This window comes from Scardinius erythrophthalmus (genome assembly GCF_964197995.2).
Source record: "Scardinius erythrophthalmus genome assembly, chromosome: 17".
NCBI classification, from domain to species: Eukaryota; Metazoa; Chordata; class Actinopteri; order Cypriniformes; family Leuciscidae; genus Scardinius; species Scardinius erythrophthalmus.
In genome coordinates, this window is record NC_138237.1 from 7,378,138 (window position 1) to 7,394,705 (window position 16,568).

The 16,568-nt window shown below is 39.5% G+C and overlaps 1 protein-coding gene across 4 annotated transcripts; it reads right to left on the minus strand.

The window, feature by feature from the left end:
• Positions 1-565: 565 nt before the first annotated feature.
• On the minus strand, positions 566-13,651 carry LOC308705391 (cholesterol 24-hydroxylase-like). 4 transcript variants are annotated; one of them, XM_081390382.1, is made up of 15 exons: positions 13,340-13,651; positions 13,126-13,203; positions 12,579-12,660; positions 12,400-12,473; positions 10,033-10,119; positions 9,815-9,953; positions 9,608-9,721; positions 9,360-9,516; positions 8,407-8,478; positions 8,260-8,332; positions 8,085-8,169; positions 3,466-3,576; positions 2,022-2,110; positions 1,845-1,911; positions 566-1,760 (listed from the first exon to the last, which is right to left on the minus strand). In XM_081390382.1, the coding sequence occupies exons 1-15, from the start codon at positions 13,471-13,473 to the stop codon at positions 1,620-1,622; spliced, it is 1,503 nt and encodes a 500-aa protein (XP_081246508.1). In that variant the 5' UTR covers positions 13,474-13,651; the 3' UTR covers positions 566-1,619. The 4 variants fall into 4 exon arrangements, with proteins under 4 accessions (XP_081246508.1, XP_081246509.1, XP_081246510.1 ...); XM_081390383.1 differs by having other exon boundaries at positions 1,488-1,760; positions 13,126-13,173; positions 13,340-13,519; XM_081390384.1 differs by lacking the exons at positions 12,400-12,473; positions 12,579-12,660 and having other exon boundaries at positions 1,488-1,760; positions 13,340-13,547.
• Positions 13,652-16,568: the final 2,917 nt, after the last annotated feature.

Consider the following 16,568-nt stretch of genomic DNA (forward strand, 5'->3'; position numbering starts at 1 on the left):
GCTCTTAATACAAACAGGAAATATATACATGTATGTAGTCTTAGTAACAAAAATAAGGATGATTTATAAAAGGAAAAAGAAACATTCAAATAAATAAACAGTAAGAAATTATAACATAAGCGGAGAATTCAGCCATTGTTCAGCTATTAACCTCAGTTAGGAAGTGTTTTAGGTTATCGTATATTTTTGTGCTTTAGGACCTTTCAGAGTTTTTAAGGATTTTCTATACAGTTTAAATTCATTTAAAACAAAAACAAATTTGGGAGGTGATTTCACAATTCTACATCTGTGAATGAAGAATTTAGCTAAACATACAATTGTATTAGTACAGAGCTCATCACCCTTGCTTTGCAATATCAATCCAAATGTTATGTCGTCACTGGAGATAAAGGTTGGGAATGAAGACAACCCATTTATGTATATCACACCAAAATATCTGTATCACATAATACATGATTGTCGTACTTTAAGAACAAGTGTTACAGTTTCACATAATACAAATAAGAAATACTGTTCTTCAAAAGAAAAAGGACCCCACATAAATCAGCTTTTATATTTTTTTATTCACTGTGTTTAATCTGTTTGGCAAAGTGGTAGGAAAATATACTATGTAAAGAGACATTTTTAAAATCTGATAAACAAAATGTTTTAAGATTTTGCTGATAATATAATTTGTAATGAAAAAAGTATTAAATGAGCAAAACAAGCATTTTCACCAGTGGTTTCATTAGTTCCTATTGTGTTTATAAAATGTTCATATTTATATAATCAGTGCTGGGTCGATTATTTACAAATTTTTGTCTGTTACAAATTACATGACAAAAATGTATTCTAAAAATATATAGCATTACACATTTTAGGTAATGTAATCAAACTACTTTTTGAAACTTTTAGATTACTTTTGACCCAACTCATTTATCACATTGATTTGAATATGATAATCTTGTACCATATTGATATAAAAATACAAACAGAAAGTTTGTTATTAACAAAATGAAGTGCATTAAACATTACATTACATCAGGGTTTCCCAAAATTAGGTTTCTGAAGGAAAAATTAAAGCATTTAAAATAAAACACTAAAAAGACTGAAATGCCGCATTTACCTGTCAAGTCATGTGGCCATAATTAAATTTGATCAGAGAACCGAGAACATGCAAATCTGTTGTTAATCTAATAAAAATATATATATTTAATTAAAATTTAAAAGATCAAAATAATTAGCGAAAATCAATCAATTATGAATAATTTACTACTATTGTGTTACTAATATGTAATCATGAATCATAAAATCAATATAAAAGTAACTAGTCTGATTATGAGTATTTTAAAAAGTAAAATAATCCAATTACAAGTAGTCTACTTAATTTTGGAATCTGATTACATAATCCAGATAGCATGTAATCAGTTGCTACCCAGTACTGTATACAGTATAATCCACATAATGTATTTCGAGATTATACAAAACCAAATCAATTAAAAGTGCGGATAAAGTATCATAGATGAATAGCCTGTTACAACTTCTGTGCTTAGGTTAATGTTTGAATAATACAAGACCATGTTTGCCAAGTAGACACAAGTACACAAGAGTTGACACAAAACAAGTGCCATAAACATGTCCTATGAGCAAGGTTTAATGTTGCAGATCACTCCACTCATGGGCCGTAGAGTTCCAGTGTCTTTAATGCTGAAAGACTGTCCAGGAACCAGACTGAACTCAAATCTCTGAAGCAGTTTGGCAAGCACAACTTTAGCCTCCATCTGAATGTAGAAATACGCTAAGTTGTTATGATCACAGCAAATTTCGCACTTGGAAAACAAATTGCGCAAATGTATGTTTGTTACCTGTGAGAAGACCTGCCCTAGACAGGTTCGTGGACCAAGTGCAAATGGGTAGTAGCAGTAATAAGGCCTTTCAGACAAGAACACAATTTGATATCAGCATACAGTATGATATTCATGCTATAATGTTTATAACATCCTCATAAAACTCATTTACAACTTGTCCTCATAATGACTTACTTGGGGGCATTCACATCAAATCTCTCAGGATCAAACTTCAACGGATCTTTGAAAAACTTTTCCAGTCTTTGAGAGACATAAGAACTGAGCTGTATGGAAAAAGGTCAAAATGGTTCAAAATAGTCATGTATTCAAATACAATTAAACAAGTAAAATTGATGATGCCATTGTCATGCCATGATGCCGTTGTGCCCAACTTGGATTACATGTGCTTTGTGGATTTAGAGAAGGCATTTGACTGTGTCCCTTGCGGCATCCTGTGGAGGGTGCTCTGGGAGTATGGAGTCCGGGGCCCTTTGCTAAGGGCTGTCCGGTCCTTGAACGACCGGAGCAGGAGCTTGGTTCGCATTGCCGGCAGCAAGCCAGATTTGTTCCTGGTGCATGTTGGACTCCGGTAGGGCTGCCCTTTGTCACCGGTTCTGTTCATAATTTTTATGGACAGAACTTCTAGGCGCAGCCAGGGGCCGGAGGGGGTTAGGTTTGGGGACCACGCGATTTCGTCTCTGCTTTTTGCGGATGATGTTGTCGTGTTGGCCTCATCAAACCAGGACCTTCAACATGCACTGGGACGGTTTGAAGCCGAGTGTGAAGCAGCTGGGATAAGAATCAGCACCTCCAAATCCGAGGCCATGGTTCTCAGTCGGAAAAGGGTGGTTTGCCCACTTCAGGTTGGTGGAGAGTTCCTGCCTCAAGTGGAGGAGTTCAAGTGTGGGAAGGATGGAACAGGAGATTGACAGACGGATTGGTGCAGCTTCTGCAGTAATGCAGTTGATGTACCGGTCTGTCGTGGTGAAGAAAGAGGTGAGCTGCAAGGCGAAGCTCTTGATTTACTGGTCAATCTACGTTCCTACTCTCACCTATGGTCATGAGCTGTGGGTTATCACCGAAAGGACAAGATCCCAGATACAGGCGGCCGAAATGAGCCTTCTCCGCAGGGTGGCTGGGCGATCCCTTAGAGATAGGGTGAGGAGCTCGGAAGAGTTCTGGCCTGGGAACGCCTCGGTGTCCCCCCGGAAGAGCTGTAGGAAGTGTCTGGGGAGAGGGAAGTCTGGGCATCTCTGCTTAGACTGCTGCCCCCACGACCCGGCCCCCGATAAGCGGAAGAAGATGAGGATGATAGAACCGCGTATACTAAATGAGTCAAGGGTGTAGAGTTACATTCAAGCTATTATAAGGCATGAAGACATTTTTTCAAGGGAAAAACATTTACATTTGTAATTTTGGTGATCAAAGATGAGATTTAAGCGATACAATCGATACAATTGACTACAGGGGGACTTTAACTAAAATATAATATTTCCAAACAATGTTGAAGTTTTCTTTCTATCTCCATTCAAGTAGACAGGAGCTGTACTTGTGTAGCTAGGAAGAGCTTTCCCAGCCAGGTACCACACAGGCCACAGAGTGAACAGACCAGCATTACTGGGAATCTGGCAATACTCACAGCAATAGAGCAGCCGCCTGGGACTTTCAGCCCATTTATAACCATGTCCTCATGCAACCACCGATTGGTTCCTGGAGCAGTGGGGTACAGTCGCAGTGTTTCCTTCAAGACCTAATACATTGAGTCAACAATACAAAGACCATTCAGAGAAATGGATACAGAACCATTTGTGTTTGTAGCATAAAATACCATCTCTGAAGACCTGGGGTGTCCAATCCTGTTCTTGGAGATCTACCTACCAGCAGAGTTCATTATCCAACCGTGATCCAGCACACCTGTCTGTAATTAACAAGTGCTCCTGAAGATCTCAATTAGCTGGTTCTGTTGTGTTGGATCAGGGTTAGAGCTTTGCAGGAACTTTGCAGGAAGACAGATCTCCAGGAACGATCCGGGTTACTTGACTGTAACCCTGTTCCTTGAAAAACCAGAACGAGATGCTGCGCTGCTTAGTGCATTGGGAACGTCTTTAATCATGACCAGCAGTGAATATTGTGTGAAACACGTCAATAGAATTGACCTGGAGGAAATATAGCTTCGGTCAATGACGTCATTGCCGCGCACCCGCGACACGAGGCTATAAATAGATGTGCCACATACTTTGTCTGCTGCGCTGCTTAGTGCATTTGGAACGAGAATACCCACGCCACCGTGCTTGAAGATGTCTAGACCCCTTACGGTTGTGTAGGTAAACCCTGAGAGTGGTGGGGCATGTGCCTGTTGATAACTTTTCCTGCAGGAAGTCCAGAACTGAAGCAATCTGGCAGTTGACCAGATCTGCATTATGTACAACACACCACCTTTCAAATACACCCCATTTGCTGGCATAACTCTTTCTAGTGGAAGAAGCCCTAGCACTTAGAATGGTCTTAATAACGTCAGGCGAAAGCCCAGTGTCTCTCAATTGGTACCCATCAGGGGCCAACATGAAGGTTCCACAGGTCGGGCCTGGGATGGAATATCGCGCCCTCCACTTGAGACAGAAGGTCCCTCCCTCTCCGGAATCGCCCATGGCGAGCCGTCGAGGAGAGATATTATCTCCGAGAACCATAATCTGTTCGGCCAACACAGCACTATCAGTAAGAGGCAAGACCCTTGTTGGCGAACTCTGGCTAGAACTCCTGGGAGCAGAGAAACAGGAGGAAACGCATACAGGTGTATTTTGGGCCAGACCAAGGGGGGCTGGGTGACTCAGAGAGAAGTAGAGGGGACATTGTGCTGTCTGATGGGAGGAGAAGAGATCCACCTCCGCTTTGTAAAATCTGGTCCAGATCTGTTTCACTACTTCTGGGTGGAGTTTCCATCCCCCCATCGGTAGTTTCTGTCTGGACAGTAAATCCGCTCCCACATTCAGATGTCCTGGGATGTACACTGCCCTGAGTGACAGGATCTTGTCCAGGGCCCAGAGAAAAATCTGCCTCGCTATTCTGTTTAAGATTGCGTGAGCGCAGACCTCCCTGATGATTTATGTAAGAGACTGCCGGTGTGTTGTCCACCCACACTAGGACATGACAGCCCCTCAACTGAGGGAGAAAGTATTTCAGGGCCAGAAATACAGCCATCAGCTCGAGGCAGTGTCTGTGCCAATCGAGCTGATGACCCTCCCATTCCCCTTGAGCTGGACGACCACTTAAGACCGCTCCCCAGCCCATCAGGGAGGCGTCTGTCGTAAACAGTTTGCGACGACAAGGCGTCCCTTGAGTCCCAAGGCGAGGAACCGGGGTCTGAGCCAAAGAGATAGTGTACGAAGCCCGCGGCCCGTCCACTTTTAATTGCCTTTGAGGATTGGCCCTTGGATGAAATCCCCTGGGTTTTAGCCACAACTACAACGTTCTCATGTGCAACAGCCCCAGAGGAATCACCCTGGATGCTGAAGCCATGAAACCTTGCATTTTTTGGTTTAGCATTCTGGGCAGGAGAAAGAACGCTTTTCTTGGCGTTGGGTCTCAACACTAGATAAACTAGATGAGCTAACACAATATCTCTGTGTTGAAGCGCCATCTCTTGCGATTGTGCTAGTATTAATCAATTGTCGATGTAATTCAAAATGCCGTAAGTCGTAATGGAGCCAGTGCTGCATCCATGCATTTTATGTGTGTGCGGGGTGACAAGGTGAAGGGTTACAAATTTAAGAATCTATTTCAGATATGCTTCCTTACATAACATCACGGTGAAGAATATTGTATTTAGCGTTTAGGTTGAGATAATGATTCTGCTCAGCAAAGTTGCCATTCCTGTTTTCTCCTTATTGTCTTTAATGGCTCTGGAGTCCCAGTTTCACTCAGAGCCACAGCCCAGACATTGAATCGTTGGGCTGATTGGATTAGAACATATGCGTTTGAATGGTTATGCTGATTGGACTGAGACTGTTAACACGCTGGAGTCAGGCAGGTTCCTTAAACCTGTATACTTAATTTGCATGCTTTGTTCAACCTCAATGTAAATCCCTCCCCCTAAATGTCTATAAATTTGCAAGGCAACTTTCTTGAGTTAGACTTGGAAGAAAACTACAGACTTGGAAGAACACTACAGACGACACACAGCGAAGATCCAAATAAATCACTTGTGCTTATCCCAATGTCTCCTGGTCTTGCGTCGATGAAAGAAAACTTTCCAACAGACTAGACCGAATGGAAGAACCCGAAATTGGTACGCTTCGCCCCCGAAAGCGAACCTCAGGAACTTCCTGAGTTGTGGCAATATTTCTATGTGAAAATATACATCCTTCAGATCGACCGTGATGAACCAATTGTGATGTTGAATTTGCGACACGACTGTCTTGACAGTAATCTGCTGTAATAGCCCAACTCTCTCTCTGGAAGAGGAACATGTTCTATGGCCTCTTTGCTCAGAAGAGTTTGTAGCTCTTGTAGTTTTTGTACGCGCCCCGTCCCGCCTGCCCCCACCAGACTGGGCACCAGACCATCAGGACTTCCTCTTTCTAATAATAATAGCCCTGAGGTCTGGCTTGGGAGGTTGCTTAGCACGACGAGCCTGTCCCCAATCCTTATGAGGGGGAGCACGGCTCGCCACACTCTGCTTTTTCACCTCCCAGGCTTTTGAAGGACCGGAGAGAGGTTCAGTGGCCGATGACCCCTCCCCTTGAGTGCGGTGAGGAAGGAACTGAACAAATGCTTCTTCATGCTTCTTAACCTTCCTGAACCTGGTGACGACAGTATTGATGGAGTTGCCAAACAGGCCAGAGGGTGAAACAGGGGAATCTAACAGAAACACACAATCTTTCTCTTTAATTCCTGTCAGATTAAGCCACAGATGCCTCTCCGTGTTGACCAAAGCTGACATTGAACGGCCGATGGCACGGGCCGCTTGCTTGGTCGCACGGAGAGACAGATCTGTGGTTTAACGAAGCTCAGAGAACACTTCCTCGTCGATCGTACTGCCCGCACTCAAGTCCTTTAACAGGTCAGCCTGGTACGCCTGTAACACTGCCATAGTGTGCAGCGCAGCACCAGCCTGACCTGCAGCTTGGTAAGCTTTACCCACAAGAGCCGAAGTTGTTCTGCACGACTTTGTGGGGAGGGTAGGTCTCTTTATCGAAGATGCCGACCCAGGCGAGAGATAGCTTGCGAGCGTCTCTTCAACCTGTGGCATCTCCGTATAGCCCCGTGACTTAGACAGCTCATCATGGAGGTCCTCGAAGAAGGGGAGAGACTGATGTTGTGGTCCCTCCCCCCTGCCACCGGACAGAAACCTATCCTCTAGCTTACTATGTTTGGGGGTCTCTTGTTCGCGTGGCCAGTCAAGCTGTAACCTGGCCACTGCACGAGTAACCACCTCGAGCAATTCCTTGACAGATTTACTTTTGCGAGAGGAACGCTCAGAGGTAGGCTGCTCGAAGTCCGCAGACCCAAGGGATATATCGTCATCCCCCTCGTGAACCGAAGAAGCACCGGAGCGCGCTTCGGGATCACGAGAGGGGACATCTGGATCTGGTGATACGGCAAGCGATAGGGAAGGATCCGTCTCTTGCTCATCATTCAGATCCATGCGGGAGCCCCACGATGGTAATGTGGGTGTGGTTTGAAAAAAATTCAGGCAAGCATGCAGCATCTTAACAGTAAATAGTTCACAATGCTCGCACTCGCCATTCTCCAAAACCAAAGCCGCATGCTCCTCCCCCAAACAAACAAAACAGTAATTGTGTGTATCCAAGTCTGATATACTGTAGGATGAGAACATGGAGGGACACAACGCTTACTCTTTTGTTGACTAATTTTTACTTGTATAAACTCTTTTATAGACGTTCAGAGAAAATGAGAATTTCTGCACACTGCCAGTTGGAAACTAACTCCTCACAAAGATCTGTAGTCAGATATAAAGAGAGAGAGAGAGTTTGACGCACACATGCATAGAATGGCCTCTGAAGACAAAAGACCTGACGATGCACCTGTGGCTCATCTATTTATAGCCTCGTGTTGCGGGTGTGTGCCGATGACGTCATCAACCGAGGCTATATTACCTCCGGGTCAATTCTTTTGATGTGTTACACACAATATTCACAGCTGGTCACGATTAAAGACGTTCCCAATGCGCTAAGCAGCGCAGCATCGATTGTAGCTTTTGAAAGAGAACAGGATTGGGCATCCCAGCTGTAGACCAACCTGAGACAAGTAAGTGAATTTTCCAAGGTCTTCATATGAAATGTCTCTCTTTGTCCCAAGAACTTCATCCACTTCTGCTTTAGCCCTGGGAATGAAAAGAAATTAATACTAGAGCATTGTAATAAAAGTAAATGTGGAATAGGTCCATATTTCTAAGAACTGTTTTATTGTTTACCGTTTATATATCTCAGGATGTCTCCCTAATTCCATGATTGCAAACGAGAGCTGATTTGCTGTTGTCTCTTGCCCTGCAAAAGAATCAAGCACTGTTTATATTGGCAGGGGTTTTTATGAGCAAAAATCTAACAAAGCTGTAACTCACCAGCAATGAAGAAAGTCACGAAATTGTCCAACATCAGCTCATCATCTTTAGCATTAGTAACATTTTCCTGTTCTGCAGCAAAAATGGAAAGTGTTAAATAGTTAAGTAACTCTACCAGTGTTGTGTTGAATATGTTATTATAAGGGCTATTAACTGATTCAAATTTGGAATGAAATTAATTACATGATATGCGGATTAACCACTTTTAATTCCCTGATATACTTCAGGCAAAAATCGAAGAACAAACAGATGTGTATACTGATGTATGATGCTCATTTTAATTTATTTGACTTTTTAATTTGTATGTGCAGAATTTTTGTATGTGCAGTATTTATTTTATTTTTAGTTTGATAGTAGAATGTTTGAAAGTTTAGTATGTTAATTGTTATTTATCTGTATATTTTTGTTGAAACAAAAATCCCGCACTGAAAATGGCCCCCACTGTTGATCTATGTAAACATTTTAGAAGATGGACATGGACATCTTTAGTTGTAAAGTTGCATCTTGCACCATGAAAGCTACGTTTTTAAGACAACGTGTCAACTTAAAGTACATGCAGTTTAAATTTTTTTTTTTTTTTTTTTTTTTTTAAATGTGTCCTTTCTGTGATATTTGGCCAACTTGTATTTGAACTTGAACTGCTCCAATGGTAAATTATTTACCAATTTCTCCAGATTTAGTAGGTTTAAAATTTACAAATACAGTTTAACTTTTTAAAATGTGTCTGGTTCCTGTATTCTATTCCTTTAAGTTGCATTTTTCACTTTTTGGCGTTGTATTTGAACTTTTTATTTTTTATTGTTCAAATGTTAAATTACTTATCAAATGTTCACACTTATTAAGTTTAACCGTGGTATGGTAATTAAATAATTACAATTAATAAATATGCAGCCCATTTAAAAGTTACCTGTATAACAAATGGAAGAAGGAAAATACACTTGAGACCCACATACCTGCCGTTTTGAGGATTTGTGTGAGAATGTCTTGGGGTACATCTTCTCCATTTTCTACTGCTGTCTTCCTGTTTTGTATCCATTTTTGTCCTGTTGTACGCAGGAGTTCAGCTGCATCTTTAACTTGCTGTATAATCTTCCAATTCTTGGGAAAAAGCTGAGGTCCCACATTTAAAAAATAAAAACAGATTATATTACATTAACCATACAACTTTATTGTGACATAAGCAACTTGGTTAGATTCTTACTCTAAAAAATGGGTCTCTGATATCCAACACCATGCCTTTTAAACACAGCTCTACTGCATTCTGGAAGGGGCTGTCAGTTTGCTTTAAGAAATTCAAATCAACACCGAAAGCCACCTGTGAATGAAAACATGACTATTAAGTATTGATCAACAGCTGATTTTCCTTGTATTAGGCTTTCCCTTGGATTAGCAGAAAGCGAAGCGAAACCTTGCAAATGACATCGAGTGTGACACAGTTGACCAGGTCGTGCATGACGGCAGGTGTTTTTGTCTCAGCCATTTCCTCCAGCTTTTCCATTAGGCGCTCCGACATCTCGTTAAAAGTGCCCATCGAGCCTCGTAAGTATCTGACGAATGAGACCACATCAGCTGAGGTGCATCTGTATCACATTTCAGTATACAAGAGATTGTCTGTATTTGACTCACGAGCTGCTAAAGGCAGGATCCATGATGCGACGCTGCCTGTACCAGGTGTCATGGTCCATAGCCGTAACTAGCCCGTTCCCCAGGAACCTGAGAAGATTGAGTCATGTGACTTATTCAACTGTAAAGTCACCACTGGCAAAGCAAATCCTATAAAATATTCAAATTTGAATATGAATTAAGTTGCAGTCACACTAGACTTTGAGAATGCAAAATTTATTCAATACATATTTTTTAAAACATACATTCAACATATAACAAATAATAATAAATACAAAATGTAAAAATAGTCTACAGTCTACTCCACCTCCCCTCAAAACTGCAAACCTGCAGCTTTAAAGTGTGAGTTCTTTGAATACCTTTGGAATAAGCCAAAGGTATTACTGAGCATATACTTTTTCCTCAAATATAATACACTTATGGTATATTGCTTGTATGTTTCGAAGACACTCGTAATGAATTTGTAACTGTAACACATATAAAGCACACTTTAATATCACTAATCATGCATCTAATTAATCCCTACACAGGCATATACTTAAAGTATACTAAGAATACTTGAAAATGAGTTGTTACGAAATAGCACATTCAAGTTAATTAATCAGTAACACACTTGAAATATACTGAATTAGTCTGGCTGCACGTATACTTCACTTTTTTTTTTTTTTTCACCAGGGAAAGCATATACAGCATTAGCCAAAAGTGATGTTCGGCCGAGGAAAATTCTTCACCCTTTGTTCAAAAATTACTACAAATTGTTAAAGATTTTGTAAACATATTGCGGAGTGGTGCAATGAAACATGCCAAATTGTGCAGCCATAATATTGTCCAAGCTGTCATAAAGTTGTCATAAATAACCTCCCAAATTATAAGGCGGAGGGAGGTCACGTGATGCGAAGCAGGTAGGAGCACCTCGTTTTTATATTGCATCACCACCACCAAGGGAAGTGTCATTTCACATATGCCACACACTGGTCCGAATATATGGCAAACTAATTATATGTTGGCTATGAATGCTGTAAAATTTTGTACATTTAATGTAAAGGGCATCCACCACCCTATAAAGCGCAAGAAAATATTAAGCACTTTAAAAAAAGAAAGAGTACACATTGCATTCTTACAGGAAATGCATCTGGTGGATAAAGAGCATGTCAAGCTAAAAAGGGATTGGGTGGGTCAGGCTCACTGCTCATCATTTTCGTCCAACAGTAGAGGGGTAGCTATTCTTATACACAAATCTATTCCATTCGTACTGGGTACTTGCAAAAAAGAATATAAGAATTTAAATTGTGCATTGGACAAGTTATTGGATAGATCACCAACATCCAGCATCATTCAGCATAATTCTGGGGCTCCTCTTGTCAAAATGTTGGAAGAAATTAATATGATGGATGTTTGGCGAACCCTGTCTTTCACATCTACTGCGGTCAGATTCACCGTGTTCACTCTGAAGGAATCACTCACATGGCTGGGCACTTGTAATGACACATCAAGGATGTTAAGAGGCTAAAAGCAGGTTTATAACTTGCCCCATTGAAGTCAACAGTGTGCAAATTTTAAAAAGAGGATAACATGCTGTAGGCAACACAGATTTTTGTCGTTGTTCTCTGTACTGACAGCACTCCAAATGTACCAAAAAAATTAGCTCTATGTTAAAATTGACCGGAGTTCTCCTTTAAGAGGCAAGCTGGGCCTTAGTTCACCATACTGCTGTAAATGCAATATTGAAATGGGGACATATGGACATATGTTTTGGAAGTGTGTTAAAATTCAAAAATATTGGAGCGATGTTAAAAATGAAGTGAGCACGCTATTGGGATAAAATTTAGAACTTTCACCGTTTCATTGTGTTCTTGCTGCTAAAGTGGACAATGCAAGGGACAAGCATAACGCGAAACTGACGGAAATTCTTCTTTATGTGGCAAGAAAGACTATTTTGAAATTTTGGATTTCCAGTGACTGTCCTACAATTGAGGACTGGTACACAGAGGTCTTGAGGATACTCCCTCTGGAGAGACTTACATATTTTCTACATGATAACAATGATGGATTTCTGGACATCTGGCGACCGGTTGTTCATAAAACTAACCTTGCATGACCACATAACTGCTTACAATGTACCTGTGATTGTGTGGATCGTTTTGAAAATGGAACTTCAATACTTTAATGGATCTAGTGGTGATGACACTTGTATGTGAGACATGTTTTTTTTTTTTTTTTTTTGCATCGCTGTTGATTACTTTTTGTTTTATTTTATTTGTTCTTCGTTAATAATGTGCCTTAGTGTAGCACACTGCTATCAATGTAGAGATATTGACACTAGACTTCACCTAGCAATGCAATGACATATCCAGAAAAAATGAAACATACCTTTTTCCAAACAAGTTAAAGAAGCGTTTGTAGACAAAAGGATCTTTGATATACTTAGGTGACATCAGGAGTGTCTACAATAACAGGGCAGAGATTTTTTATTATTATTAGATTTTGTGGCTTCTGATACAATTTTTTATTTTCTTTTTTAATAAAGAAATAAAATATATAATATTTACCTTTGTAGCCTCAGGACAATAAACTATGATGATGACATAATGAAAACTGTACATCTTGTAGACAGGGCCATATTTCTCTGCCCTTAAAAACAAGAACATGGTCACATTGGCGAGAACGCTTTACCAAATTTCCCCTAGAGGATTAATAAAGACTATATCCATATATCTATTTATTTAGCTGAAGTGAGGAAATGCCTGCTATTCAGTGAAACAACTGTGTTTTTATTATAGTTTAGTAAAAGTATATTGATGAAGTGGAAAGCATAAAACTAGAAGATGGCTTAATATGTCTCTATATTTCAATAACGTTCAGAAGTGTTCTTCTGAAAAAATATATTAAATTACATTAAATCATTTGACTTTTTAGAGTTCAAATATTAAGTACACTCACACAGAGAGAGAGAGAAAGAGAGATATGCAATGTCACTACCTATGTGATATTACGTAACAATTGACACGTTTTGTAGATGCAAGGTCAAAACAACAAGATATTACTCTGGCAAAAATTTGCAAATAATCTGTGTTTATACAAGAGTTTTGCTCTTACCACTCAAGAAAAAAGTCGTGCAGAAGACTTTTCGATTTCATTGCTTTTCTGAAAGATGGTATATGACCCAGCAGAAAACTGTCAGAACATCAGTTTTCATGTTAATTCATATCAGCTTTGATCATATACTGACAAATACTGACTTACTGCAATACCGTTATATAGTTGTATCAAACACATTTATATAGAGAACACATTCATAAAGTTTTCTTACTTATCTCTTGGAGGTCCAGGTATATGATCATATTTCTGATGAACATGTCTTACATACAGACAATATGCAATAAATGCACTGAAAACAGCAGCGAGCAGGTAAAACATCACAAAGGAGACCCATTCTGAGATCATGATGGCTCAGTAACGTTACAGTAGCTCAGTGTATAATGTGCGTCTGCCTTTCTTATACTGTCTATGGCGTCTGTCTATGGGCGTCTGCCGGCTACCTACAAATGATTTAATTTCCGGGTCTCTGGAACTTGTTCTGAACGGTTGTGGACCATAGAGGGCAGTACTAGCCTTCTTCCCCATTAATGAACTTTCTGACCCCTTTTCAGTTGGTAAACATGGTGACGTTTTTGTGTGGGCGGAGCTTAGGTGAAGGCAGAACGATCCTCTGGCCGCTTCACTAACGTTAGTTTGCAAGTTTTGTTAGCTTGTTTTTTTTTAACAATGACTGGGGAAAATCAGATTTTATCTTAATGTGCAAGGACACTTACTGTCCAGGACCGCGATTGTTATTTGCAAAAGTTAATTTTAACGGACATCCCCCGGCATACACGCTCAATAAATGGATAGACGATCTATAACTGTAATCTAAATGGTCACAAGACTTTTGTGGTAGCCTATGGCCAGACAGAAGACGACAATGTAAAGAGCGGTGTAACGTGTAGCCTACATCATGTTTAACGTTACCATAGACCGTTCCAATATGGCGGACGGCAGCGGGTGAGAGAAAGCCCTGCTGAGAATTTTGGGAACCATCGATCCATGGTAGTGTTGTGTGTGAGAGAGATGAGTTGATGAGTTAGAGAGATGAGTTGATATTAGCTATTGAAGGACATTGGGTTAAAGGGATAGTTAACCCAAAAATGAAAATTCAGTCATTAATTACTCACCCTCATGACGTCCCAAACCTTTGGAACACAACTGAAGATCTTAATGAAATCTGAGAGCTTTTCGTCCATTGACAGTCTATGCAACTACCACTTTCAAGCCCCAGAAAGGTAGTAGACATCATAAAAGTAAACCATGTGACTCCATTGGTTTATCCTCAAATTTATGAAGCGACATGCTGTGTTTGCGCAAAAAACAACAACAACAACAACAACAACAACAACAACAATAATCTTCACAAGACCACCGCAACGCATGCGTGTTGTGTTGACACAAGAGCGGATGTTGTCACGTGAACGCTCATAGGAGATTATTTTTTTGTAAATGAACGACAAAATAATTAATAATAATTAATGACAGAATTTTCATTCTTGGGTGAACTAACCTAAGAACTAAGTTTGATAAATTGAAAGCAAATAGCCAAGTCTAAAAATCAAATCTGACTGCAAAATTTTCATTTGAACGGCAAACGTTTTCAATGCATGTCCACAGTCTATCAACAAACAATGTCTGATGTATATCAATATCATTGTATATCATTAAAATAACTTTTGGTTTGTTCTGTTACCGATAGTGACTCTGTCCCTGTGTGACTTGTTTAATCGATTCAACTTTGTCACTGTCGGTAACAGAACAAACCAAAAGTTATTTTAATGAATGAGCCATCCTCACTAATATGTGCAGAGCAGCCTGGGAAACTAAAGAACTATGTACATGAATCTGTTCTGATTTCATAGTGCAGGTTTAATTTTAGATCCATCATGTTTTAGTGCACTTTCCTAGGCTGTAAATGGAGAGTTGCAGGTGAATCAGGTGCCTCGTTCAGCCTTTAAATAGCAGACTTTATTTACAGACAAATTAATTCAGTGAATGTCACTGGTTCCACTTGAATCTGGGAAAAGCATTTAGGCTACACTCATCCATCCAGAGATGCTTCGGGGTCATCTTTTTTTTAAATAACCACATAAAATACAGCCAGTGAGTGAGAACTTCAAACCTACTACAACTATCTGAAATATGAATATTATATATTAAATATTATATTTACATAAAAATGCTTTATTATTGGGGTGAATTCTTTTTTTAATTTGGAAAATTGTTTATAAAAAATAATTCAGCTTCGCCATCACAAGAATAAATTACATTTTTAAATATTTATTTTTACTGTGTTTTTGATCAAATTCAGCCTTGGTGAGCAGAAGAGACAAAAACATTAAAGAAAATCTTTTGAACAGTAGAGTATAAGAAATAGTGATGCTTTGCTGCTTTTCACATGAATATTTTGAAGGCAAATCAAGACTGATGAGAAAGACAATGTCACCAAACGGTGTCCTTTATTGTGTCAAGAAAAGGTACTTTACAAAAAACATTGAACAAAATACTTTTTTTCTCCACAAACTGCAAGTCTCTCTTTTTCATGTTATCATTAGAACATTTGATCTGCATTTATAAAACATAAAAAGTCTGGAAAGCAACAATCACACCTCATGTGCACCAATGATGTCATCACACTGCGACACACACACCTGTCTCTTTCTCTTTCTCTTTCTCTCTCTCTCTCTCTCTCTCTCTCTCTCACACACACACACACCTACATGTGTTAGAATATGTCCTACATGTCTACAGCAGGCAATAAATAACAGTGATTGCTACACTACATATGAAAAAGCTCCCCAAAACACCTGAAGCAAGGTACCATGGGAAAAACATTTGAGTTCTCAGTGAACTCAGAACAGTGTCTACAGACAATACTCGGTCATAAACCACTCTCTTTTATGTAAAAACACAAACAAACGTGTGTAGAGTGTGCATGTGTCCATTTGAATACATCCAAGATACAATAAAGTCACCATTTTAAGACTCTTTTTCTACTTTTTTTGTTCACAGAAAACTAATTGTTTGGTAAAAGGACCATAAAAAATCTAATTAATACTGAAATTAATTAAAAACAAAATAACCAAAGCAACAACAACAACAACAAAAAACTATTTTCTGGCAGCATCACAATATTCAAAATTATTTTCAGAACAGTAAATGTTCAAAATAAAAATAAAATACAGTATAAATTAAAAAAGACCTTTTATATCTGTAGTCCAAAACGCATATAAATAAATACAAAAAATAATAAAAATGGTTCTTAGCATACAAAATCAGTAAAAACAATTCTTATCATTAATATAAAATCATTTAAAGAGTCTATTCCGTAACTCAGTCTAGCTTCTTGATGCTAAAGCCCCGCCTACTTGAAGGCGTCTGGTATATGGTTCATTTGCATACTGGTGGGTGGGCTCGAGATGCCCTCTGACCAATCAGACAAGTTGGAATGTGGA